At 47.2% G+C, this 27,210-nt stretch overlaps 1 protein-coding gene across 8 annotated transcripts in view; it reads left to right on the top strand.

Moving 5' to 3' along the window:
- Positions 1-27,210, top strand: part of RBM44 (RNA binding motif protein 44) — a 2,201,010-nt gene that overhangs the window by 2,132,521 nt on the left and 41,279 nt on the right. For all 8 annotated transcript variants that reach the window (XM_085645048.1, XM_085645052.1, XM_085645050.1 and 5 more), the window contains one exon: positions 9,867-10,011. In XM_085645048.1, coding sequence (XP_085501174.1) covers positions 9,867-9,993 — 127 coding nt within the window. In that variant the 3' untranslated portion in view covers positions 9,994-10,011. The remainder of the gene's footprint in view (positions 1-9,866; positions 10,012-27,210) is intronic.

Raw genomic sequence — 27,210 nt, 5'->3', positions numbered from 1 at the left:
TGGATCCCCCAGGAACCTAGTTACCTACACCAGGGAATCCAGGTGCATAGGGGTGAAGAGACGTCAGAAAACTCCATAGACGACAATAGAAGACTTAGAAGTAAATGTTTCTGGAGAAGACGGTGAAGAAGTTCGAAGGAATTAAAGGGTGGATTCTAAAAGTGAAGAACCTGCAAGCAGAAGGGACAGAGTCTGTGCCACTTGAAGTGACCAGGAGGCATGAAGAAACAATGCCCACCGATGTCGGGAGGTTCAGACGAGCCTACGGTGACCTTTTCGCTGCAGCTGTTCAGGCCCAAGTGATGCTGCGGGATACCAGGAGCCGTGCATGAGCTGTCCCACGTCGGATGTGGGTGACTAGGTGGTCGGTGTCCGGCAGGAGCAACAACATGCCTTGGTAGCCGCAACTGGCATGGAGAACGAAGACGAAGCAACGTTGGGCCCAGCAAAGTCCAAGGGACTCACGAACAGCAGTAAAGTCGGAGCAGGCCGCTGAGCCCACTGAAGCAGTAGAAGACCCTCAGGAGGACTCACAGGCTAAAGGCACAGGAGTTGCAAGAGAACCTCAAGCAGTTCACCAAAGATGAAAGCCCACAGTGCAGAGGATGCAGAACTTGGAGGGAAGATATGCTGGAGGCTGAAGCTTTTTGTAGCCCGACGATCTCTGGAGTGCAAAGCCAACAATCCTTAGCAACTGCAAGTCTATGGGGTGCACAGGGGTTCGGTCCCAGCGGTTCCGATGAGGGATACTGCCCTCAAATTTACAGATATGGCTGATTAGGCCTCGATGGAGTAGCAGAACCACCACCTGTGTTGCTGAGCCTCAGGAAGTCCGTAGGATGACTGGAGCAGCAGACAGGTCAGCTTCGTTGCAGTGCCTGCAGATGCAGATGAGAGACTCCTTCACTCCAAGGGAGGTTTCTTCAGGTGCCCTTGATGCTCACAGGTTTGTTGAAGAACCTCGCAGAAGCACAGAGACAGACGACGCAGAAGACTTAAAGAACAGCAAGACCAGGAGCAGCAGGAGCCTTCCTTAATGCAGTCAAGGCAAAGTCCAACGAAGTCCTAGTGTCCAGGCGGTCAAAGAGCGATGTAGTTTCAGGCTTGAGTCTTATCTCACGTCGAATCTAAGGAACCACCCCCAGGAAAGTCCTAAAGTAACCTAAGGAAAGGGTTGTAACAACTCAGGGTCCATCCCAGAGGAGGGGCTGGACAGAGGGGAGGATACTCTCATGTCCTTTGTCCAGTTTGACACCAGAGCAGGAGCCAAGGGCTCACTGAACTGGCTCAAACTGTGTCCTTCAAAGAATTGTGGTAGTGCTGGCAAGCACACCCAGCCCAATACACTAAGTTCTGTCTGGGAGGTGGTCACACCTCCCTGTTACAGGAAACCTATTATTCTACCTTGCCCTCCTCGAGCTCAGCTCAGCAGCAGGAGGACAGAATCATGTCTGTGGTCGGCAGCAGCACTAGCTTGCTGGCAGACCCTGAAAGGCTGTTACCGGAAGTACAGGGGGGTACCTAGAAAGCCCCCCTGTACATGGGATAATACTTCCAACACTGGAATCGTTGTTGGGGTGTGATTCCAACATGTTTGATACTACACATGACCGGGTTCAGTACAGCCACTGTATAGTTAAACATCTCGTAATGACTGGTGTCCACTATATGTATTCAAATGGCGTACCGCATTTACAAAGCCCGGAGAATCAACTCCGAGATTTGCTAGGGGTGTCATATTCATGCAGGAGCACTCTCACACTTATAACCAAGCACCCGACCTTCACAGGATGCAATGGCAAGCCTGTAGCCAGAGTTTAAGTGGACTCCCATGGGAGACCCCTGGTCTACCTATACCCTGGGTACCTTAGTACCATATACTAGGGACTTAGAAGGGTACACCAGTAGCCAGTTGTGGATGTACAAAAGTACTTACCATAACCAGTTTAGCAGAGAAGGCACATTTGCTGGGGGTCCTGATTTGCAGGATTTCTGCAGACTAGGTCAAAAACACACTGACACCAGACAAAAAGTGGGCGTAACCATGAAAGCAGATCCTACTTTCCTACAGGGTGTACATGTACAAAATATTTCTAATATTTGTCATGAATTTCAAGCTTTAGAAGAACATGGTGACAGGAAACACTAGATTCATGGGTTAGTGAAATATTAAAGGGTATTAGCAAGGTTGGTGAATGATTTAATAGTTTGGGATGGGGAATGCTGAAACTAGTCGTAACTCCTGCATTAATTGTAATGATTTATGCAATTGTCTTATCCCTCTTTTTAAATATGTTGCGGTCTGTTTCTGAATTGTGGGTGTAAGGATAAAAGAAAGTCATAAATGTGAAAGAAAGAAGAGCTTGAGGTAGAATATGTCCTGGATTGTGTTTAGAACCAGCTGAACTTAATGGAAGAGACAAAAGGAAAGTAACAAAGTGATGCAGACTGAGTCATAATTCTTGCTTAGCCTAACTCAAATAATTGAGTGTGAAAATTGGTTATTATAAAATATTCAGAAGGGCGATTTGTGGAAGATTTATAATGCGTTTATATTTGTATGCTTTATTAATATTCAGAATGCATTTTCACACTCTATTTCACATGTATATACTGATATAGTACTGTTGTTTTTAAAACAAATTCTCTGTGATGTGTAGAGGTTGTTTTGTCTGAGAAATGTCTACTATGCTTCAGTGTAGATACAAATACCATCTGGTCCAAGATGCAATACATCACTTCCACTTATCCATCTACCCCTACTCACTTCTATCCTCACAATCTCTGCAGTACACAGTCAAGCTGAAATGCAATGATTTTTTCCATTGTTATGGTAATTCTTCTTTCTATGAACTTTCAATCAGAACCAGCAACATTTTCTAGGATGCTTCCACTGGCTCACCTTGGCTGTTCATTCAAATAACACATTATTGTTCATATATCTAATTTTGTTCTAGCATCCTCGAACAGCATTAGCATTGGAGGTGCTGCATAATTATTCATGTAGGATAGTGCTTAGTTGTAAAGGGAATATGACTTTTTCATGTGCTCAGATTTGCTTATGAAATGATACATTTGTTCACTCCACAGTGAGTCTGCAGATCTTGTAATTCCATATGTGAAAATTATGTATAAAAGCCTTTGGTTTTGGACGTGACCCAAAAGCATTTCTTGTTCTCTTAAGGATGCTGCCCATTATTCTCCTGATTTTACTACCCCTCTGTATAATTTTCATTGAGAGCCTTCATGGCATGGACGCTGCACCGCTTCATTTATTAATTCTCTTTTTTTTTTTTTTACGTTTATTTGTTTTGGCCAAAGGGTACAAGAGAAGATAAACTTCAAATAAAAAAATAAATGTAGTACATACGTATACATTGCATTTATACATTGCTTATTTTGTAGCAATAGAGAGAAAGAAAAAAAAGGAAAGAAAAAGACAGGAGGCATATAGTGATAAAGAGAAAAAAAAGCATCATCAATTCAGTTTTAAATCTAGATCTAGTGCATGGAATCAAACAAACCTGTTCCATATGCAGTAAAATTTCTGGAGTGAGCGCGTACCTCTAGTTTTAGCTAGTGCATGCTCCCACTCATATAAATCCTTCTTAATGGGCAGCCACCAAGATAGAAAAAAAAGATCTCAATCCCGTTTGTGCCCGCTTTGTAGCCTAACATAATTTATTTAACAGTGGGAGAGAAATCCAACCCCAAGCGGCTCTCAACTGTATTAACTTCCCCCCAAAAACTAACAAGCTTTGGGCAGGTACAAAACGTGTACGATGTTAGCGGCAGCCATTCCACATTTCGGACAGAGCGTCCTGTCTCCTCCGTCTCCCTGTACCGTGTCTGCCCATTTCGCAATCTTTTCAGGAGTATAGTACAACATGCAAATAGGTCGAAATTGCTGCAGTTTTAAATTGGTAGAGTGAAGAGCCCCCTCCAAGGTATCTAAAGCGGAGGTTGTTTCTGCAGGAATAATGTCTAACCCTAGAGCTTGGCTCCAATTAATGTCCAATTGCTGGCTATCATCCCTCCTATATTCACAAAATAACAGATACATTGCACTGATTCGTGGTTTTTGATTAGTATGCAGTAAACATGCCATTAAATCAGAGTTGTGCGGTATCTGAATCATTTGTCGTCTTAAAAAATAGTCAATTAACTGTAAGTACTTAAAAATAAATATTTGCGGGAGGTTATATGCAGGCTGTAAGCCAGCAAAAGTACAAAAGCCATTAAAATCATATGGTTGCCCAAGTCGTACAATGCCATAACCTGCCCAATGCCGTTCAAAAGCATCATGGAATACTTCCGGGAGGATACAGTTGTGTCTTAAAGGAAGATAAGAGTCACACAATAAGTCACTCGGGGACAACATAGAAAAGTTTAAGTTGTCGTGCCATATATGCGCTATGCCCCTAATGGTCTTGAATCAAACTCTTTTGTCATAGTTTGAGTCATTAGTTTTGTACAAACGCATATTAGCATCCAACTCAAGCGCAAGATAAAAGCAGGAATAATGATGATTCTTAGTGAGCAAAAGGCTTTGAAGGCGTCCAGTAAATGCCTCCCAAAAATATAATTTAAAATCAAGGAGCTGAAGTCCTCCTTGTTTATAGGGAAATTTAAGCGATCGAATAGGTCGGCGTGCTTGCTTATGCCCATATAAAAAGCTATTAATAGCTCATTCAAATTTCTTGAAAAAGAAATTGGGAACGCGTAAAGGGATAGCCCGAAACAAATATACAAACTTTGGTAGAATGGTCATTTTAATGATATTGCATCTACCAATTATTGTAATTGGAATTCCAGTTTTTTAAACTTCGGGTAACAGACTGCAGCAGTGGCTCATAATTAAGTCTCCATATATGTTCCACCCGAGAGGAAACACGTACCCCAAGGTAAGTTGCAGACGTGCATCCCCCTGCTATTGGTGCAGACGGATGATAATTAAGAAGGGCCTGGGTTGTGTGTGCATTAAGTTTGTAACCTGAAAAGTGACCACATTTTTTTATCTCCTCTTGAATTGAGCTGAGTGCCATCGCCGGGTCAGAGGAAAAAGCTGCAATGTCAGCATAGGCAGTGACCTTTAATTCACGTGACCCAACGATAAATGGAGGAATGTGGGCATTTGAGTTAAGTGATCTAATAAAAGGCTCAATATACAATGCAAATAATAATGGGGGCTGAGGACACCCCTGTCGAGTGCCATGCTGTATCTGAAAAGGAGCAGAGCAGAGATTAGAATTCAATAATTTGGCTTGTGGGTTCCTGTATAGTACACGAACCCATTTGCTGTATCGGCCATCCAGCCTGTTAGCCATTAATGTGGCCCATAGCCCTTCCCATACCACATGGTCAAATGCTTTCTCAGCATCTAGTAGCCCCATCCAGATCTTAAGTGCAGTCTTATTAGCAACATCAAATGCAGCAATAGCGGTATTTAGGTGGGCGGTAGTATCTCTACCTAATATAAAACCATGTTGCTGGTCCAAGACTGAGCCGGGCATAAGAGGGGCTAGCCGATTAGCCAAGACTTTAGAATTAAGTTTTCTTTTGCATTAGAATTAATAAGAGAGATAGGGTGGTATGATCCACACTCCTGTAATAAAAAGACAATGTTGGCCCTATCCCGGGAGTTAGGCACCTCCATTCGAATCCCAATCTGATACATGACCTCGTTTATCAATGGTAAGACAAGGTTCTTAAAAGTTTTATAGAACACAATGGGTAAAGTATCATTCCCTGGACCTTTGCTCGAGGGTAGAGCAGCCAAAGCTGTCAGAATCTCTTCGTTAGTGATTTTACTATGAAGAACAGCTTCTTCCTCACTCAGGCGTGGAAGATTACAGTTTTTTAAGTAGTTATCGAGCTCTATTTTATCAGATGAGCAGGACAGAGTATAGAGTGATAACATTGAGAATATTGGTCTATTATCAGATGAGGGGATGTATACCTACTTCCATCCTCTCCCCTGATGGCTTTTATCTGTCCTTTTGATTTCCTATCTGCTGATGGGTATGCCAATACTTTCCCAATCTGATCCCCGTATTCATATTGCATAGATTGTTTTTTATTAAAAGCAGCTGCAATCCTTTCTTTTAACATCCTGCTCATAAATAAGCGTTTATCTATTAATGATATGTATATCTGCTCCTGATTTTGTCCCCCAAGCCTAATCTCCTCAGCATGACAGGCTTCTAGCTGTATTAAAGCCTGGCAAGCTGCCTTCAGATCGTACTCATTTATTTTATTTTGGCGATAAATGTACTGCTGGGTAATCCCCCGTATGTAAGCCTTGATTGTATACCAAACAACAAAGGGAGAGGCAGAACCTGTGTTAAAGTGTAATAACTCAATTAGAAAAGTTTGAATAAATTAAATAAACCCCTGGTCAGTCAGCAGGTGCCTAGGGAACGTGAAAGGCCGTTTACTCTTATCTGCCGTCCCTGGTTGAAAACTAAGCAATATAGGGTTGTGATCTGAAGTAATACGGAGACATACCTCAATTTTAGCTGCAGTTAAAATATTGCTATTGGCAAAGGCCAAATATATTCTGGAGTATTGCTTTTGTGGGGCAGAGTAGTAGGTATACCCTGGTGATGTAGGATAGAGTGTCCGCCATACATCAACTAGACAGTGCAATCGGGCCATCCCAGTTATCTAGGAAAGGAATCACCTTCTTTATGACTATCGATGGATGTCAGCCACCAAGGAGCACAGCATCCCGCCCCCCCCTCAAGCAAAGTCAGTACTATAAACAGTTAAAGAGACAAAAAGTTTAAGCAGAGAAAAGAGGGAAATTTTTAGATAGTTTAGAATGATTGACACAATTTTTTTCACCCCTATTTCTTCCCCCTTTAGTTTTTTCTTTTTTTTTTTTCCTTTCCATCCCCCCAATTGCACCCTCTTAGAAAGACCTTTTTTTTCGACAAAAAAAGGATCAGTTATTTTTTGAGTTATTATTGTCAGCTGTTTAGAACTTGTCTCGCTTCCAAGTCCAAATGAAAGATCTGGGCCTGTCCATCTTTGATAACCTTCAGACGAACCGGTTCTTGCAGAAACACCTGTGCACCAATAGCCTTCAGGGGGTCAATAAGCTGTCGCATCCTCCATCTTTTTCCCATTGTGCCCTTGCACAGATCGGACCGCACCATAAAAGATATCGAGTCAGCCACCAGTGGTGTAGAGGGCCAGACTTTAATAGAGACTGACTGTCACAAGAGTAAGTTGCCAAAGAAAATGAGGATTGGGCGTGGTTTCCATGAGTGAGAGTTAGACTGGTCCGGTTGGTTCAGAAAAATTGGCAGTCTATGCGCCCGTTGTATTTGGGGATCTCAGTCTGCCAAGTTTAGGAAGGCCGTCTGAAACAGCTGTACGACAAATGCTCGTGGATCCAAGCCCTCCTTCCCTCAGGCGCACCAAACAGCCTTAAGTTGTTCTGACCCTGTCTGTTTTCAATGTCCTCAATTTTCCCCTGTATGACAGCTAGCTGATCATCGTGAGAGCTTGTTAGGTTAGTAGTAGCTATCACAGCTTCTTCATTATCTGCAAAACGCTGCTGTAGTTCCACAATGTCATTAGTATGAGAGGCCATCTTGCAGGTCACTTCCAAAAGTGATTGCTGGATCAATGGATTGTCTGCCCTGAGCTGCGTGTAATGCTTCTGTGCCTCTGCTCCTGCAAGGCCTGAAAAATAGACCGAAGTGACGGCTCTTGTATCTCTGGCGGTTCGTCACCAGATGCTGAAAGCTTAGTATCTTGGTTAGTTGCCAATGGGGGAGGATAGGAAACTGGCACAGAATCTTGCAGTGTATGGCAGATGTTATTACCTGCATCAGGGAAAGGGATAGGGTTCCAGCTAACATTAGGTTTGCCTTCCGGGCCATAATTTGAAAGTCTCGAAATAATTGCTTTAACATCCCCCTTAGAGGTAACCCATTTACGCAGAGGGCTCCCATCTGCTGCTCCCTTCCTGCAGGCTACTATACTACAGTGTAATCTTGATTGGCTGTGAGTCTATATTTATCTTGCAGCTACATACAGGTTTGGCGTGCTTAAAAGTGCATTTCTTTTGGTAGAAGAAACGCTAATCAGGTCATGCCAGGGAGACGGGGAAAGGAAGATGGCGGAATGACTCCGCTGGGAGGAGCGCCCTTACTGAGCTATCTCTCAAGCGATGTGAGCCGAGCTAACGCTACTGATTAGGACCGAACTAAAATGAATTGAACTGCTTGAACCCCCAATGTTTACTCAGGCGATAGAAATTCTTTAAGAAAGAAAACCTTTGTAGCTGCAAACTAATCTGGTCAATGCAGTATTTGTATACTCCGCCTCCGCGACGCCTCTGGAGACTCTTTGTGAAATACCACCAGCTGAGCTGCTTCGGTGCCGGCTTCTCCGCGTTCTTTCTGCCCCCAGTCCGCGACATGGCTCCTCCTAAGAGCTGCTCCTCGACGGGCGGGCGCCCTGCTAGGAACTCCATTACTGCCTCTGCTGGAGCCGTGTTGACCTTGTCGACGAGACCAGATGAAACTAATGGGTGCGCCAAGATTTGTCCTCTGGAGTTACAAGGCAAAAAGAACGTGTCTCGTATAGGGAAATCTACTGTGAAGCTGCTTTAATCTGGTAAAGCAGTTGACTTTTTTTCAGCGGTTCCTGAAACGGATATGGCAGATACTTCACTAGAGATGAATCATCTAGGCAATGAGAGGAATTTGGGTGAAAAGGGCAGTGAGAATTCTACTAGCTTCTATAAATCTGGACTCAATACTTAGCTGCTCTACATGAGGGACCACAGCTATACCCACCATCTCAGCTGCTGTTATCTCTGTCGAAGACTGCTTCTCAACATGCTCCCAATGAAGAGGTTAGTTGCGATGTTACTGTTTCTTGCTCTGGTACTGTTAGTGCTACATTTTTGCAAAACTGCTCACTTTCACTATTGCCAGCTTCTACAGAAGGGCTATGCAATTTGGTAAAATGTCCTACTTTAAGTGCTGATATTGACACTACCACTTTGACTGATCTGATAGACGGGCCAGCGATAGCTGCTAATTGGGAGTTGACTGGGGGGACATCTTTTTCAAAAAGAGCAGAGCAATCGCAGGATAAGTACTATCCCACCGGATGAGGCTAATGTCTCCCCTGCTGCACCTTTACTACTACAGAGCGAACATTGTCCAACGTTAGATGCATTGGCGGATTCATTTTTTAATTTTGCAATAAAACCCTTTAACTTTTCCATAGATGTAGAACTCTGTTATTAGTAGGCATGTTTATTAAATTGATTGTTTTTTTAAAGATTTTGATGTATTCGGAAGCTCCTTAACACAGGGACACATTGACTCATGAAATTGAGGTTTAACACCGGCTTCCATCCAGTGAATATGGGCGTTTTGGTTGAGGTAAAATTTTAGGATGTCTAAAATATCAGGGTTAACTCCCTCCCCGCCCCGCCATTACCCACACTCACCTCAGCCATACTACCAAGAATAGCTTTAAGGAGAACTTGAATCACTGTGTCGTATTATCACATTTCAACGCAATCATGATGAGTGCGAAGATAGATTGTTATGAATTATATTTCGCTGCCAACCAAGATAAGCTTTGCTGTTTTTATTAGATACATTTTATATCAAAAGGGTTGTCCCTTTCTTATTTATAGAGGTGCTTGTGAAAATGTAATGCTTTCAGAAATGATTTGTAACTGCTTGAGTCCATGTGCAAACTAAGTGAATTGTTGTATGTCGGGACCTGAAAATGCCACACCATTACTTTATTAGATTATTATGTGTGAAACGTATGATTTGTATCATAAAGAAAGCTTTACTTAAAATGTAATATACATGCCTCCTTTTTAGAAAGCAGATTGTGGAAGCACTTGCTGAGGTGAGAGCAAACAACAATGGTTTTCTTACTGGCTTGCCTCTCGATGCCATTGTGGTCAAGGCCTCTTCAGTTCTGGCCCAATCGGCGGCCGTGCCTTAGTTGAAGAAATAAAAGCAGGTGAGGCAATAGATTTCTTTAGTGCATTTTTCTCATGTCTTGTCCTTTACCTTATAAGGAATGCATCTGCTTGATTTTGTGGTGGCCGGATATGGTCATTGTTATCCGCTCCATGGATGTTAAGCATTGTTGCCACATTCTCTTCTCACATGCCATGATATTGCAAGTTATGTATGTACTACATGTAACTGTGGCCTAATCAGCTTGCCAGTTACGTTAAGTTTACTGTTTATTTCTTGCTCCTTTGTAAAATAATTTCTTGATGCTTTAATGACACCAACCAGTCTGCTTCTGTGATTGAGTTAGTACGTGAATAGAAGAGTTTTAGTAGTTTCCTGACTTTCAGCATGGTTGGCTTCACAGAAAGCCAAAAGGATGGTGTTCCACACCCTAGCAGCTATAGTAAAGAACCTGTCATCAGTGTATGCTCGGCAAATGTTTGGATAGCAAGAAGAGATTGGTGAGCAGAGTGAAGGGCTTTCTCAGTCCTCGGAGCATTTGCAAATCATATAGGTATTCTGAACAAATAAAATGGCCTTAAAGATCACTCAGCAGAATATCAGAAGCTGGTGTAGTGGAGGGGAGGGGGTGTAATGTTATAATACTTAATAAGCCGGTTAATTAGATTTATAGCTGCATTCTACACAGACTGATTCACCAGGTAAATTGAATTGCTATAATCCAGTCTAGAGTGGAACAGTGCATTGACCACTGAAATATGGTGTTGCCATTAATTAGAAGGAAACCTAAACCTCAGGGTCTTTAAATGGAAAAAGCATTTACTAGATAGTTTGCCAAAGTGGGCATTAATAAACGGGTTGCTTATAGAAGCTGCAAGAGGACGACTCGGGCCTCCAAGATGGGACAGATTCTATGAGGTCTGTAGTACTGCAGTCTTCAAATGATTGCACGCAATAAAGTTGGCAGACATTTACCAATGTAGATGTGATAGGCAGTCCTTGGACGAACTATACATAGCCTCTTCTGAGGAATGTGCCAACAGTTGAGTGTATACATACATATAAAATCATGCTCCATCAGATGTAAAATCTTTGTTAACGGACACAGGTAGTTATTAAATTAGAGGGTGACAAAATTGACCCAATTGGTACACTACATTGGAGTACTTTGGGCTTGGTGCAAACCCCATTGGAGCCACAGGTTGGTGTTCCAGACAAGAAAGTCATCAAAACCTTTATAAAAAATCGGTTTATCTGATTAAAATCTGAACCACAAACGACAATAATACATTAACTACAAAACAAATACACTTCACAATACAGTGTTGTAGATGTACGTTTATCTTTAAGATCAATTAGTCAATAATTGAAACTGACAATCTTTAACTAAATAAAAATTAAGATTGATTTCTGATAACCACTTATATACTAAATTGACAAGTTTCCTGCTACATCTTGTATTCCCCAAAAAATAAGCAACACAAAAAGAAATAAGAGGGGTATTTTCTTGTTGCAGAGAAACGGGAACAGGTTTGTATTGGTCATATTTGAGTGTTACAGCAATGGGATGATAAAGTGTTTTCTGTGTAGAAAATAGAAACTGCAGGAAAAAAAATGCTTGACCATTCCGTTGCAGTGACACACGGAAGGAATATCTTTAAAATCATAAAAGAAAAGCAACAAGATAATATACAATATTTAGATGAAACCTTGTAAAAAAAAAAAATCTGTTGTACATTGGTAACCATGGAGATATAAGGCTGTATACCACTGTATTATTAATTAATCAGATCTCCTAATAGTCACTTCTGATCTAAAAAAATCCCCTCGCTTCCAGTTAGGCATCAGTAAATTTAGCTTTGAACTCCTTTTTATTGATTGCCTGCAGAATTATAGGTTCTGCTCAATTATTATTTAACATTTTGTATAGCGCACAGTTACCCTCAGGCGTCCCAGCGCTTATCCAGACGCCAATAGTTAACCAAAGGCCAGTTCAGTGCAATCAAGCAGGAAACAGATGAGTTTTGAGGCATTTCTGAAACCGCAAAGTACAGGTCTCGGAACGCAGTTTAGAAGGGAGTGCGTTCCACAGCCTAGCTGTGTGAACCGAGAATCTTCTCCCGCCCGTACGGGCCTTTTTTACTCTGGGGATTTGGAGAAAAAATTTCTGATTGGAGCGCAACGTTCTATTGGCTTTATAAGGCACCGCTTGATTCCACAGGATGGGAGGGCCCTTCCCCTGGAGGATTTTGTGCGCAGTGCAAAGAGCCTTAAATTTAACCCTTTCACGCACCGGGAGCCAATGCAGGGCTTTTAGGGCCGGTTTAGCTGACTGCATCCTAGAGACGCCCATGAGCAGCCTTGCAGCCGCATTTTGGACCAGCTGGAGTTTATTAAATGTTTCAGGGGCGCCCAGAAAAATAGCATTGCTATAATCTAATCTAGATGTAATCAACCCCTGAATAAGCAACTTTCTTGATGCTAGGGGAAGGAGAGAGAGAATTTTGCGGGCTGACCGGAGGAGGGCAAAGCAAACTCCTGCCGTTTTTTTCGCCTGGGTCCTAAACGACAGGTCTTGCTCTAGCCAGACCCCCAGGCTCTTAATCTCCTCTTTCGAACTGGGGAGCTCTCCCATACAACTGGGCCAGCTGGTCGCAGGGAGCGAAAGGGTCTTACTCCCTAACAGCATCATCTCAGTTTTCTTTCGAGCCATTTAGCTTAAGGGATGACTCACACATCCAGGAGTAAACTTCCGACAGGCAGGAGTACAGTAGATCAGGGTTATTCTCCAATTGGGATAGGGCGACCACCAATTGCGTATCATCCGCATAACTGACGATTTTAATGTCAAATGGGGCCACAACATCCTCCAGGGGGGCCATATATACATTAAACAATGTAGGGCTGAGAGAGGAGCCCTGTGGCACCCCGCACCAGAGGGGAATAGATGTCGACCGAGCACTCCCTTCCCAGACCGGGTATGTCCGGCCACTAAGAAATGATCTGAGCCATTTCAGAGCGACCCCTGACACACCAACCTCGGACAGTCGCTGAATCAACACCAGATGGTTCACAGTGTCAAAAGCCGCACTGAGGTCCAGGAGGATCACTGCCACTGAGCCTCCTGAATCCAAAATGCTTCTGGCTTCATCCACGACGGTCAGAAGGGCAGTGTCGGTGCCCTGGCCTGGCCGGAATCCTGTTTGTGAGTCTCGAAGCAGGCCATTGGTCTCGAGAAAGCCTGAAAGTTGTTGGTTCACTAACTTTTCCGCAATTTTACCGAGTCCCGGCAACAGGGAGATTGGGCCTGTAGTTTGCCAGGTCCGAAGGATCCAGACTTGGCTTCTTTAAAAGCGCCTTTACAACTGCTGTTTTCCAGCTCGGAGGCACCAATCCATGGGCAAATGATGCATTAATTAAATCTGTAACAGGATCCGCGATGGAAGTTGCAACCTGTTTCAGGAACTTCATGGGGACCGGATCCCTAGGGGAGCCACTTTTCATGGAACCCAAAGCCTTAAGGACTTCAGCCACTGATACTGGGCCAAAAGTGTCTAAATAGGTAGATGCTCCTCTTGGCTGTTTAGGTATATCCAGATTATGGCCAGACTGTGGCGACGAAGACTGAGGTAAGGTGCTTAAAATCTTCTCAATTTTCATATGAAAGTAGTCTGCCAGCTCCTTACACTTCTGGTTATCATGTATTATCGCGGGTTCAGGAACTTTAAGGAGTTCCTTTACCACTTTAAAAGTTTCCCTGGAGGAGTTGGATGCAGATCTTATGCGCTCCTCAAAGAATTGGGCTTTAGCATGGCGAAGAGCGGATTTATAACCCCTCATTCCTCTCGCCTAGCTACCTCCCAGTCCTTTCTCCACATCCTCTCCAGCTTCTTACATCCCTTCCTGAGGGTACGTAGCTCGGGAGTATACCACGGTGCAGAGCCAATTCTTTTCTCCCTCTTTGGTACTCTCTTTTTCGGAATTATGGCATCAAGGGAAGTGGTCAGCCAATGATCAAAATTAGCGTCCCCCTTTACCGGGTCAGATTCCAGGGGAAGGCATGTGTCATCCAATTTGGAAGTCCAGTCATCAATCGATAACTTGGACCAGGCTCTATCCACCAAATAGGCCTGATGGCCAGATGTAGGCGATGCATCAATTTGCCACGTTGTCGCAACCAGAAAATGGTCTGACCAAGGGAGGGGATATGCAGGCCTGGCCATAAAGCGGGGGATGTTAGAAAAGATTGGATCAAGTAAATGTCCCTTATCGTGCGTAGCCCCCGCGTTAATTAAGAGCAATTCACATGCTTTCAAATCACCCTGAAGGTCTTGGGCTACTAAATCGGCAGGGTCATTAAAATGGAGATTAAAATCTCCCATCACTTTAAAGTTAGTCGTAGAAGAGGCTAGGGTCGTAACGGTTTCCATAAAGGAGCTAGAAAAATTACCCACGCAACCCAGAGGACGGTAAATCAATAAACCTGACAGTGATACCGTAGGGGATATGCGCAAGGAGAAATAACAGCTCTCTCAGTCCGACACTGAGCCGTTCTGGGCCCTGCACACATATAAGTCCCTGTATAAAATCGCAATGCCACCCCCTCGCCCCACCGGTCTGTCCAGATGGCATATGAGAAAGCCTGGGGGGAGGGCTTGCACGATATCCGCGTCAGAACTAGCCGTTATCCAAGTTTCCGTCAGAAACAGGAAATCTAAATCCAAATCTTCGATAAGAAGTTTAGTTTCTAACGAGTGTCTTGGAAGAGATCTGCAATTCAGCAGACCTAACGACAAAGCGTTCTTACCTTTGTCCGAATGAGATGGCTGACCCAGCCTACAGGCAGATAGCCGGCTAAATCCTTTGTAGGCCGGTTTGCAGACAACGGATTGGGGCGGGCATAAAGCCATAAGGTCATCTCGAGAGTATGTCGTCCTTATAGCAGGGTTTTTAGACAGAGTTTCTGGCCCTGGGCCCGTCCATGCCCGGACGGGCACAGACGGGCTGGACTCTGGCATGACGACGGCGCTGCTGCTGCGCGTCTCCATACTAACTATAAATAGGGGCCGCGCCTACCGTGCAAATCACTAAAGCGCTCACCAATATGGCGCCAGTATAACGTCCCTGACTACCCTCAAGATGGCGGCGATCCGGTAAAGCTGCCTGAGGACCCGCGAAAACCGCGGTGAGGGTCACAGTTTAATGTGCAAGTAAGTACTACTCTGATAATAAGGAGATTAAAAACAGGGTACAATGATACAAACTAAGCAAGATTAAAAACAGTATAAGAAACTGAGTTTTAAAAAGCGCGCTAGAAAATACACACTCAATTAGTCATAAACGGCGTATCTCTTAACTCTAGCGTTATTCGCTTAAGGCGCACAAAACTTTGCCCAATACCTAGCTCTCTCTATTTCCAAGCACATTTTTCAAATAAAGGCTAGCGATGGTGTTTTGTCTGCAGCATCTGATGGTGGTGCATACACCCAAGGGAAAGTGACTAAGTGGGATGAGGGTTCCCTGTAAGTAGGAGGGAATCTGACAATATTGGTAGCGTGTATCCAGTTACACATCTGTATGGGGGACGGGTTAACCGAAAAGTCCTTTTTGGTATGAACGTTGCATGTGAGAGGCGGTTAGTCAAAAAACGCGATGCATCTGCGAGTTCAGGACAGTGAATGTCCAGGTAGTTCCAGGATAAACATCCGCTACGTGGAGAACAGCGTCAGTCTGTTTCCATCATCTTCTCCTAGATTATTGCCACTGTGCTGAATTAGTATAATTATTAGAAATACTAGGATTATTTTCTTATTATTTCCACATGTACCATTGTTGTCTTTTTTGCTGTCATTGATGTGACTTGTCCTCATATCTGTAGGTGCAATATTACCCTCCAAAAGGCCGTATTGTCCCTCAACTTACTGGCTACTGATGAAGCCTCCCATGCCTCTTCAATTTCTTTTTTCCTTTAATTTAGGGTAGTTTCATAGAGATGCCTTCACTTTTGCACGAGATCTATATCTCTTGGTGAGTTATTTAAGCATATTAAAATGCAGTGTGTGCTTTTGTGCAAGCAGTGTCAAACCACCCATGAAATTTGCGTAGGCCAGCTTGAGTGCGTCTGATGAGTGGCACTATGATAGCTTTTATTAGTAACATAGGAATGTTTGACCAGATCGGGCCCGGCTGTATCATCAAGGCAAATATACACACAATCTGTAGGAAAGTAGGATCTGTTTTCATGGTCACCCCCCCTCCCCCTTTTTTACCGGTGTCATTATGTTTTTCTGACTAGTCTGACTGTAAACGTGCTAATCAGGACCCCAGTCTCTGTGCTTCCTTTCTAAATTGACATGGTGAGTACTTGGGTACACCCCAGATTGGCTACTGGTGTACCCTTGTAAGTCCCTAGTATATCGTACAAAGGTACACCAGGGTCCCCTTTGGGCTGATGCATGTATTATGCCACTCATGGGAGACAACTCGAATTGTGACTACAGGCCTGCCATTGCAACCTGTGTAAGCTGGTGCTGGTACCTCTTTCGAGAGACATAATTTTCCTTATATCTGAGGTCACTGCAATTAAAACCTAAAAGTCACCCCTAAGGCAGGCCTTTCAATCCTGAAGGCAGGGTGCTCGGTTATAAGTGTGAGGGTGCCCCTGCATGAGCAGGACAACCCTACAACCAACGGAGTCCATTCTTCAGGGTTGTAAGTGCATCACCTATTATGATACATAGTGGCCATGTGTCATTACGTGATGGCCAACTCTAAACTGGCTGTAACGAACCCTGACTGTAACAAACCCTGTTGTGTTTGGCATTAAACATGTTGGAATCATACCTTGCAGGTATGATACCATGCACTGTAAAGCTCCACCGGGAAGCCCTCAATGCTCCTGGTACCAGTCTTCTAGACACAGACAGCAAACTATGGCTGCTGCTGACCGGAGACACGATTGTGCCCTCCTGCTGCTGAGCCGAGCCCAAGCAGGGGAAGGCGGCACAATAGGTTTCCTGTCACAGGGAGGTGTGACCACCTCCCAGACAGGACTTAGTTTATTGGGACAGGGCGGGGGAAGCTTGCCAGCACTACTAGCCTGATTTGAAGGGCACATTTGGTGCCCTCCTTGCATACTCCAGTTGGAACCAGTTCAGGCAGCCATTGGCTCCTTCTCTGGCACAAAACTGGACAAAGGACATGGTAGTATCCTCCCCTCTGTCCAGCACCTCCTGTCCCAACCCTTTCCTTAGGGTACTTAAGGGCGTACCTGTGGGTGGTTCATTAGATTCGTCGTTGGAGAAGATTCAGATCCAAAATCACTTCACTTCATCTTCAAACGTCTGGGCACTTTAGACTCCGCTGGACTTCGCTTTGGGAACCGAGACTGCACCTGGGAAGACTCCTGGTCTCGTCGTCCTGCCAGTCTTCTGCATCATCTGTGCCTGTGCTCCATACAGGTTCTTTTACAGGCCAGTGGACATCCAAGACACCCGAAGGAATCTCCCTTGAAGTGAGGGAGTCACTTCACTGCATCTGCAGGCACCCCAACGAAGCTGACCAGTCTGCTGTTCCTGAGCTCCCTCGGACTCCGAAAGGTTCTTCAACACAGGGGTTGGTTCTGCAACTCCCTCGAGGCCTGCAGTCTTCACAAAAAGTTTGAAGCCAGTTTCACTTGTCGGAACCGCTGGAGCAATACCCCTGTGCACTGCGCCAACTTTCTGTTGCCAAGGCTTGTTGACTCTCTTCACCAGAGATCTTCAGGCTCCAAGAAGCTCCAGCCTCAAGCATCTCCTGCAACCAAGATCTTCGCCTGCACCGCATCCTCTGCACCGTGGGCCTTCATCCTTTTGTGAGCTGCTTGAGGTCCTCTTGTGACTCCTGTGCCTTCGGCCCGTGGGATTCTTGAGGGTCTTCTTTGGCTCCAGTGGGTTCCCCTGCTTGCTCAGGGCCTGCTCTGATTTACCGGCTCTTAGTGAGTCACTTGGACCTTGCAGGTCCCAACACCCCACCTTTTTCGCATACTACGTTTGTTGCCAAGGCTTGTTGGTGCTACCGACAGACACTGACCCTCCCGGCTCTTGCCATCCGTCATGGTACAGCTTGTAAATGGCTCCTGGTCTTCCACAGTGTCGCCTGTTCTGCACAGCTGCAGCTTCAAGGGCACTGTCAACTCTCCTGCATCTCCAACATCGGTGGCCATCAGTCTACCATGCCTCCTGGTCACTCCTGCGTGGCATAGACTCTGTCCCCCTCTGCTCGCAGGTACCTCTCATCTTGAATCCACCTTTGGGTTCCACCGGACTCTTTCGCCTTCTTTGCCAGCGGCATCTTCACTGAAGACCTCCTTTGTAGTCTACGGTGGTTTCCGATGTCACTTCACAATTATGCACCCGGCTTCCCTGGTATAGTTATCCTGGTTCCTGGGGTATCCACGAGTGGGGTGACTCTCCACTTCCATCTTCCATGGGGGAAAAAACTGAAAAGGTCTAGGGATGGATGTGTTTCCTACAATGGTGAGAAGCACATTGTGTTCTTTAAATACCCCTCACACACCAAAAGGGCCCTTGGTGTCATGTTGCCAAATATGCCTATTCTGGTCAATTGGACTGGTACAAAGGTAATACCTTAAATGTCAATTTGCTATATGTGAGCCAATGGCATCATGAGCCTTCAAAACGGTGGGGACCCTGTGCTAATTACACTATATGTAGCGGTACTACCGCCTACGATCGTCCCCTCCGCTGCTCCGTGGTGAGGCATATTTGGCAACATTAATACATTAATTCTACACATAATATTCCTCATGTATAGACGGTATTAGACTGTCGCATGTGAGTAGGGTAGGGATCTGTGTACCCGTCCTGAAGAAGCTTGAGGCTTCGAAACATGTTTACACATGCAGGAGTTTGTGTACATTAATACATCAAACCTCCACCTCACTGTTTTTAACAATACCAGCACGGAGGTATATTAAAATTCTTTTTACTCCTCATTTGCCAGGTATTTTTTAATAACTCACTCACCATCCACTACTGACCCTACCGCTCACAACCCTCTCACACTACACATAGTGATTACATCAGTGCTCCCGCGTATTTGCTGGTTAGTAGCACGCTGCGTTCCGTATAGGGGCGCGACGACGCTTATGATGAAGCATGACACCAAGGGCCCTTTTGGTGTGTGAGGGGTATTTAAAGAACACAATGTGCTTCCCACCATTGTAGGAAACACATCCATCCCTAGACCTTTTTCCGTTTTTTGCCTAGCTTGTGTGGTTGGATTCTACTTGTTTAAAAAAATTGTAGTTGGGGAGATCGAATCCACTCCCTGTGGACGCGTTCCCTCTCCACTTCCTCTTTTGTTATTTATGGTTTCTTCAAGGTCCTCTCGGAAGGGTCCTTCTTCCTAAAAACTGGAACCGCGACTTACCCATGACTTGTATTGAGCCCACAGTTATGTTTCCACACTGCACACAGCCTCTGTGGGGTTCCTGGGTACTTACCTTGGGTGGTTCCTTGGGTGCCCGGGTCTTCTACGTCTTCTAGGTCCTGTCTCAACTTAGGTCGTTGTTTGCATTCCAGTGATTTAGTATATGGTATGGTCTCCCCCTGGATACCACTGTGTATTTTTGCCACTTATGTTCTCTATTATCAAAGTATTGTGTGTATTGTGGTTATATCTCCGGGTAGGAGATATTGCAATGTCTTTATAATAAATACATATTTTTATAACTACACCGTGTGGTTCTTTTTCACTTAACCTACAGTGTAAGATTACTGGTAAAACATGCTGCTTTACACTCGTTCTGGACTAAGCCTGAAGGCTGCTCTCTTCACCTACCACTTGGTGAGCTTTCTATGGTTGTCTAAGACCACTAAAATCACCATAAGGGTTGTCTGGATTAGTGCAAGGTGCGACACTTACAAATGTGAGTACCATATACTAAACCAGCCTCCTACAAACATTCATTAGCTTTTTGTAGAATAAATCTGTATCAACTATATTCCTCTTTATCAAAAGGCCATTTCTATTCTCGACCTTAAGGCCTTGAGTTGTCAAAGATGGCACCTCTGTAGAACAGGCTAGCCTAATATCCGTTGTTCGGGGATTGTGGTCACTTCTACACATCGGTATTACATTAAAACAATCTATCTTGTATGCGAGATCTTTAGCATAAAAAAAAATGTATTGATTAAAAAAATTATTCAAAGTCTCCCAATAAGCATAATGTGTAAAAGGGTTCAAGTCTTTCCTCCCCCTCCCCCCATCCCCACCCCTCTTTGTGAGTCAGATCTGAAAGAAGCACGTTAGTTAGATTCCTTACCTTAGAATATCCCCAGGCGTCAGACTGAATCCGGAAAGATTTTTCGTCAGCAATACCCTTGCGTCTGCGGCTCCGCGTCCATCGGCGGCGTCGTGCTCGCCGGGATGATGTCGTCAGAGTACTTAGACGCCGCCCTCGCGCGCTGGCGTCAGTTCTTCTTTTTTTCCACGCCAGTAAGCGCAGATCCGGGAAGAGCATACCCTTAGTCACTTTTTGACTAACTTTTTGGGACTTTTTTGGTCTCTTCTTTCGAGTCGACTCGACTCCTGGTGCCGGTAGGGATGCCCGGGTTCAAGCCGTGTGACGCCTGTCACCGACTGATGTCGGTTACCGACGCCGCCCCCCCCCCAGTCTGTGTCTCTACTGCCTTGGGGCCGACCATGATGACAAGTCGTGCCCCGACTGCCGGGCCTTGACCTCGAAGGCTAGGCGGGAGCGGGAGCGGACACGCAAGCTCCTCGAGATCCGGCAGTCGACTCCGCGCCGCTCGAGGTCCTGGTCGAGGAGGAGGTCAAGGGACCGGTTGCGGAGCCAAAGTCATCACCGCTTGACGGGATCGAAGTCCTCGCATTCAGGTAAGTCGAGGCACAGTAAGAAGAAGTCGAAGAAGCGACACTGCTCTTCTGACTCCCCTCGCCGGTTGCGCGTCTCGGCCGAGATCGTTCGGGTGGTACCACCTGCGTGGCTCTGCCAGAGCCGCAGAAGTCGCGTCCGGCCCTGTACCCTCCGGTCCCTGGGCCTAATGCGACTCCGGGCGACATTCGGGAGTTCCTTGTGGCCATGAGGAGTCTCGCTCCGCCATCAAGGCCTGCCGGCGCGCCTCTGGGCCCTGCAGGTCCGACTGGGGGGCCTAGCGAGCCGGCGTCTCCGGCGCCGTTGTCGACTTCGGTCCCGACGCCGCAGGTCCCCGTAGGATCCAGGCCTGGATCCCGGTCGACGCCGGTTGACCTTACGACCCCTCCGCCGGCACCGACCCTTCCGGTGCCGCCCCCGGCGCCGTCTTCGGACGACGCCGTCCCTAGTTTCAGTCCGGGTCCAGCGTCGGAACGGCGCTGCCTCCGGCGCTGATCGATAAGCATTTCATCTACCACCCGGCTCCGTCCTTTCTACCTGTATACCAGGAGACGGATGAAGGGGAGGACTGGGAGGGGTCTGAGGACCCTCTGGCACAGCAGTGCCAGTTAAGTCAGGACTGGGCAGACGAGCTGGGGGATGCCAGTGGTCTCGACACCTCGCCGGACACTGGCTTCATCTCTCCTCCTTCCGTGGCTACAGAGGAGTGTAGGAGAGTAGGGTCTGCTTTCTATGTTCACCCCCACTTTTTGCTTTTGCTTTACTGGTTTTCGACTTAGATGTGGCTGTGGGCCTGCTAATCAGACCCACAGCCCTGCTGTTCTCTCTCTAAATTGATACTATGTACTTTAGGTGCATAACCCATTTGGATAGGATCACCTTATTGGCCCCTGTACAGTGTACCTTAGGTACCCAGGGCATAGGTGTACCCTAGGCCTACCAGGGGCTGCAGCATGTATTATGCCACCTCTGGCCTGGCCACGTCCTGATTTCGGAGGGCACTGCAAAGCAGTTGCAGTGGTGGCTCACGGACCGCGATTGGGTCTGCGGCAGATCCCTCTCCCTACCCCAACCGGAGCACGTAGTGGTGACGGATGCGTCCCTCCAGGGATGGGGAGGCCACATGGGAGAGGCGGAGATCAGATGCCTCTGGTCTCCGGCGGAGTCCTGGCTCCATATCACCCTATTGGAGCTGCGGGCGATCCAGCTTGCACTGAAGGCATTCCTTCCCTCTGTCCGGGGAAGTGTAGTGCAGGTGTTCACGGACAACACCACCGCCATGTGGTACTGCAACAAACAGGGCGGGGTGGGGTCGTGGACCCTTTGTCAGGCTCTGCGCCTCTGGGCATGGCTGGAACATCAGGGCATCACCCTAGTGGTTCAACACCTGGTGGGCTCTCTGAACACCAGAGCGGACAAACTCAGCCGCCGGTGCATGATGGATCACGAATGGCGTCTGAACTCGGACGTGGCGCAAGGCCTCTTACGGCAATGGGTAGAGCCTTGGTTAGATCGATTCGCCACCGAAAAGAACTCGCAATGTCATCAGTTCTGCGCGTTGGAATTTCCAAGGCGGCACTTGTGACGAAAAGTGTCTCCGAGCAAGTGGAGTTGTGGTCTGTTATACGCCTTTCCGCCTATACCACTTCTGCCCAGAGTGCTGAAGAAGATCATGCGCGACCGGGCACAAGTCATCCTTGTGGCTCCGGATTGGGCACGAAGATCCGGGTATCCCGAGCTACTCAGTCTGTCCATCGATCCCCCGATTCGACTGCCTCTTCAGGAGGACCTTCTGTCGCAGCAGCAGGGGACCGTCCTCCACCCGAACCTGTCCAGCCTCCACCTCCATGCGTGGAGATTGAGCGGTGGCAGTTGATGCCATTTGACTTGCGTCCTGAAGTCTGTGTTGTCATTCTGGCAGCCAGGCGTCCCTCTACTAAAACTAATTCGAGTGAGTTATACTTAAAAATAAATATATTGACATACATTGTACACCTATAGTATGTCTACCGTACTGACTAAATCTAAAATAGTGTTGTATATAAAAAGTATTTAATTTTATAATTATTTGACAAATCCGCAATTCCGTTTCGATCAGATGATTAGAGTAGAAAACCATAGAGTTCTGGCTGCTAGCGTGTCTCGTGGGAAATGCGGAACTACGGCGGAATTATTTTAAAAAAATATATATATATTCACATATTTTCAATAGCACAAATTACCAATGTTTTTTATTTCAAACAGTTTAGAAATATATTTTATTTAAAAAATATATATACAAAAAAAGTAGTTTACATTTATAAGGAAAAAAACTATGCAATATTTTATATTTTTACAGTTAAGCCATAAACAATGGAAGTATTTGGGGGAAAAACACAGATGTGTAAGACAAAACTTAAAAAATATTGAATGATACTTGAAGGAACTGCTACTGAAATAGTACATAAAAATAGAAAATAAGGTCCTCATTAACAAAGAAAATGGCAGAACCTACAGAGATAGTTTTTTTTTTCCCCTCCTCTCTCAGGCACACTAAGATAGGAAAATGACTGACACATCTAAAGATAGGACCGTAAGGATTTTAACTTGAAATGGCCTTAGGGTTGTTAGCAGGCGAAGAAAAAATTTGGAGTACTGGAGGTTATCAAGAAGTGAGATGATAATACAAGAAACCCATTTGTTGAAGGAAGAATGGATTAAGATATAAAAAAAAAAAAATGGGTTCAACATTACGTGTGTACAGATCATGAGTTTTGTACAAAAGGGGTGGCTATTCTTTTTTAAAAATCTATCTGATAGAGACTACTAGCCGCAGATTCCTTCACGTAGAATTATCCCCAGGCGTGAGACTGGATCCGGAAACTTTTGCCACAGCATCCCTGCGCCCCGGGGACAGGGCGGCATCACGCGACTCCGCCCAGGCGGCATCCACGTACGTGACGTCAGCGGGGTCACATAAGACCCGCCCCAGCGCGCCCACGTCAGTTTTTTCCTTTTCCGCGTGCAACGCGGATCTGTTTCTTGCTACGGGCCTGTTCCAGGCCCCCCTTTGTTCCATTCTTTTTTGGTGGGAGCAGTGTGCGAATGCCTTCGGGTTTCAAAACTTGCACGTTTTGTGGGCGTCTTATGTCGGCGGCGGACCCTTACCTCATTTGCATGTGGTGTTTTGGGGGAGGATCATGGCACCTCAGATTGTGCGCCGTGCCAAAAGTTGAAGCCGAAGTCTCGGCGGGAGCGCCGCATGAAACTTCTCTCGGTGCGTCTCTCCAGGTCGACGTCCTCCCCCCGGTCTGCTACGGGGGACGGCTTCAGGTCCGGCCGTGGTCGTCGTCCTCGCCTTTCTCCGATGTCACGTGAGCGTCGCTCTCCAGTGGGTAAGTGTCGCAGTTAGTCCCCGGGGGCTGGTTCTCGGCCTACCTGGGGCGTGGACTCTCCTCAGGTGATGCGGCCCCGCGTATCGTCCTATCTACCGTTCTTGGTGTTGGGGCATCGAGAGTCCAGATGGAGACTTCAGTGGCGGCTTTGCAGGCCTCGCTGGCGTTTCCTCCTCCTTCCCCTCCTGTGGCGTCGGCGGATCCCTCGCCTCGCGCAGGGCCGTCCGCGACGCCGCCGGCGGCCCTGGCCCCGGCTGGGTCGGATCCAGGCTTGGAGGATGTGGTGCTGTTGGGGTGCGACTCCTCTGGGGCACCTCCTTCAGGCCACGGCGTCTCTGCCTTGCCGCAAACTCCCGCGGGGGTTCCTGTGGTGTCGCGGGAGATCGCCGAAGCTCGAGTTGCATCCCCAAGCCCATCTCGGTCTCTTGGCAGGTTGGTCCTGTCTAAGGCTGAGGTGACGCTGCTACGGTGCCGGCAGCAGCTGGACCGTGCGGAGCCACAGGGATCAGTGGCCCCTCCTCGTCCCGCTCGAGGTCGAGGGCAGACCCCTAGTCCTTCTCCGGGCCCCTCTTGTACCTCCTCACAGGCGGCTGCCTCGTTGGAGGGCAAGTCGGAGGTTGCATCGTCCCTGGCGCCGCCACAGGGGTTGCCGGGTGACCTTCGCCTCCTTCTCGGCCGTGGCCGGCAGAGGGCTTCGGGCCCCTCCCTGGGCCCATCCTGTTCCTCGACGCAGGTGGTTGCCTCGGGCCGACGCTGTCCCAGCGCCGCTCCGGGGTCAGTGTGGCTCCAGCTCTACTCTGGTCCCCGCTCCAATCTCCGGTGCGGGCTGACTTGGACGTCCCTTGCCCGTCGACACCGGTGTCCTGCCTCAAGCGGCAGACTCCACGGCTCTGCAGAGGAGTCGTACAGCGGATTCGTCTAGGGACGCTCCTTCTTCTCCGGAGGCAGGCTGCATTTTGGTGTCGTCTGTAGGAGAGTAGGGTCTGCTTTCTATGTTCACCCCCACTTTTTGCTTTTGCTTTACTGGTTTTCGACTTAGATGTGGCTGTGGGCCTGCTAATCAGACCCACAGCCCTGCTGTTCTTTCTCTAAATTAATACTATGTACTTTAGGTGCATAACCCAATTGGATAGGATCACCTTATTGGCCCCTGTACAGTGTACCTTAGGTACCCAGGGCATAGGTGTACCCTAGGCCTACCAGGGGCTGCAGCATGTATTATGCCACCCCTGGCCTGGCCTTCCATTATGACCCAACTGGCTGATCACTCAGCTGGGGCAAGGTCGTGTAATCACTCCTTGCTTAGGTGTAGTATTCCTATACCTACCTTACATATAGACACATGTGTACCTATCAGCCACTCCTATGGCAGGCCTGAACAATCCTGGAGGCAGAGTGCTTGGTAACATGTGAGATGGTGCTCTAGCATGAGCTGAGCCTGTCTGCAGCTTTTGGAACCATGTCCTTATAGCTGTTCTATGATATAGCCTACCATATACTCTTAAAGTGCCTTATAATCTTAAACGGTTATGGTAACTATGGTTTGGCTTTATTAAAACATGTCGTGTAAGGTGTCTAACACCAGGGAATCATACCCCCATGCCATTTCTGGGGATGAGGATATTATCCCTCCCTTCTAGAGGGAGAAGACATGTTGAAACCTACTTACCCGGTTAAAGTTAACCAGAGCCCCAGCATCACAAAATGGATGCTGCTGCCACGACACAAGTCTGACCTCCTGCTGCTGGGAGTGATCCCGGCACGGGAGGCTTGGACAATAGGTTTCCTGCCTTGGGAGGTGCGAGCACCACCCCAGACAGGCCTTAGTGTATTGGGGCAGGGAGGGATGAAAGAAACGAGACACTGCCTGGGGCACACAAGGTGTTCCATGCATAGTCCAGTTCAAACCGGTGCTGGGGCACTCCAGCTCCAGTCCTGGCGCGAAACTGGACAAAGGGAAGGGGGTGTAACCACCCCCCTCCCAGGTCCCACCCATAAGGCGTGACCTAGCAGGCAACCCAGCCCCCCAGATTAGTATAAGTGTGGTAGCTGGGCCCCAGGAGATTAGATTATCCTGAACCTGCAACTTGAACAGAAACTCTGGACCTTCGACATTCGACGAAAGAAGAAGACTGAAGAATCTCCCTTGTGGCCAAGGAGTGGCTACCCTGTGCAAACAGGCACCATCAAGAGACTTACCCTTTGCTTTGCTGAAGTTCTACGAGGGACCGACTGCAGAGCCCGACCAGAGCCTTGACTTCCAGACTTCTCCGACCCTGATCCACATCCACAGCCGAGCTGAGATCCGTGGAGGCGACGAGAGACGTGGGACCGGCTACCTGGGAAAAGTGGCGAGTACCTTCCAGCGCAGCTTCTGAGGCACCCTCGAAGTTGTGCACCGGGGATTGAGAAGCCCCAAGCACCATCTGCACCGAAGATCAGCCCCCCACACTCCACGAGTCCTGCGTGGGGCCCTTCTGCATTTTCCTGCTTGCCGTGTCTGTCCGGTCACTGGCCCGTTGGCTAGTAACCTTTGCGACGACACACCTTTAACTTTCCACTGCTGGTTTGGCTCCTCCAGACTGGCTCCTGCTCTTTTGAAAAAGAGAAGCACCCCAGACCTTCCTGGTCTGCACCAGAAGAAAGTCCTCCATTCTTCGTGGGTTCCGCTTGCCAAGGCTTGGTGAGTCCTAGTTCGGCTTCGACGCCGCCGACAGCAAGAGCATTCGTGGGACAGCTCGCCTCCTGGTCCTGGTCGTCCTCGACGTCTCCTGGCACCTGTGGCTGCTGCGACAAGCTTCACCTCTTCACCTGCAAACTCTCGACATCGCCTGGTTCCTTCCTGGTTCCACGTGGTCACTGGCTAGTGACCCAGACTCTGTCCCTTCTGCTTGCAGGTACCCTTCCTTCTCGATCCCAGCATTGGGATTCACCGGACACTCTTCACTGACTGCCTGTCAGCATC

This window comes from Triturus cristatus, chromosome 3_1 (genome assembly GCF_964204655.1).
Source record: "Triturus cristatus chromosome 3_1, aTriCri1.1, whole genome shotgun sequence".
Taxonomy (NCBI): domain Eukaryota; kingdom Metazoa; phylum Chordata; class Amphibia; order Caudata; family Salamandridae; genus Triturus; species Triturus cristatus.
The sequence above is the reverse complement of the archived record's forward strand: the minus strand, read 5'-3'. Positions and strand labels throughout refer to the sequence as shown.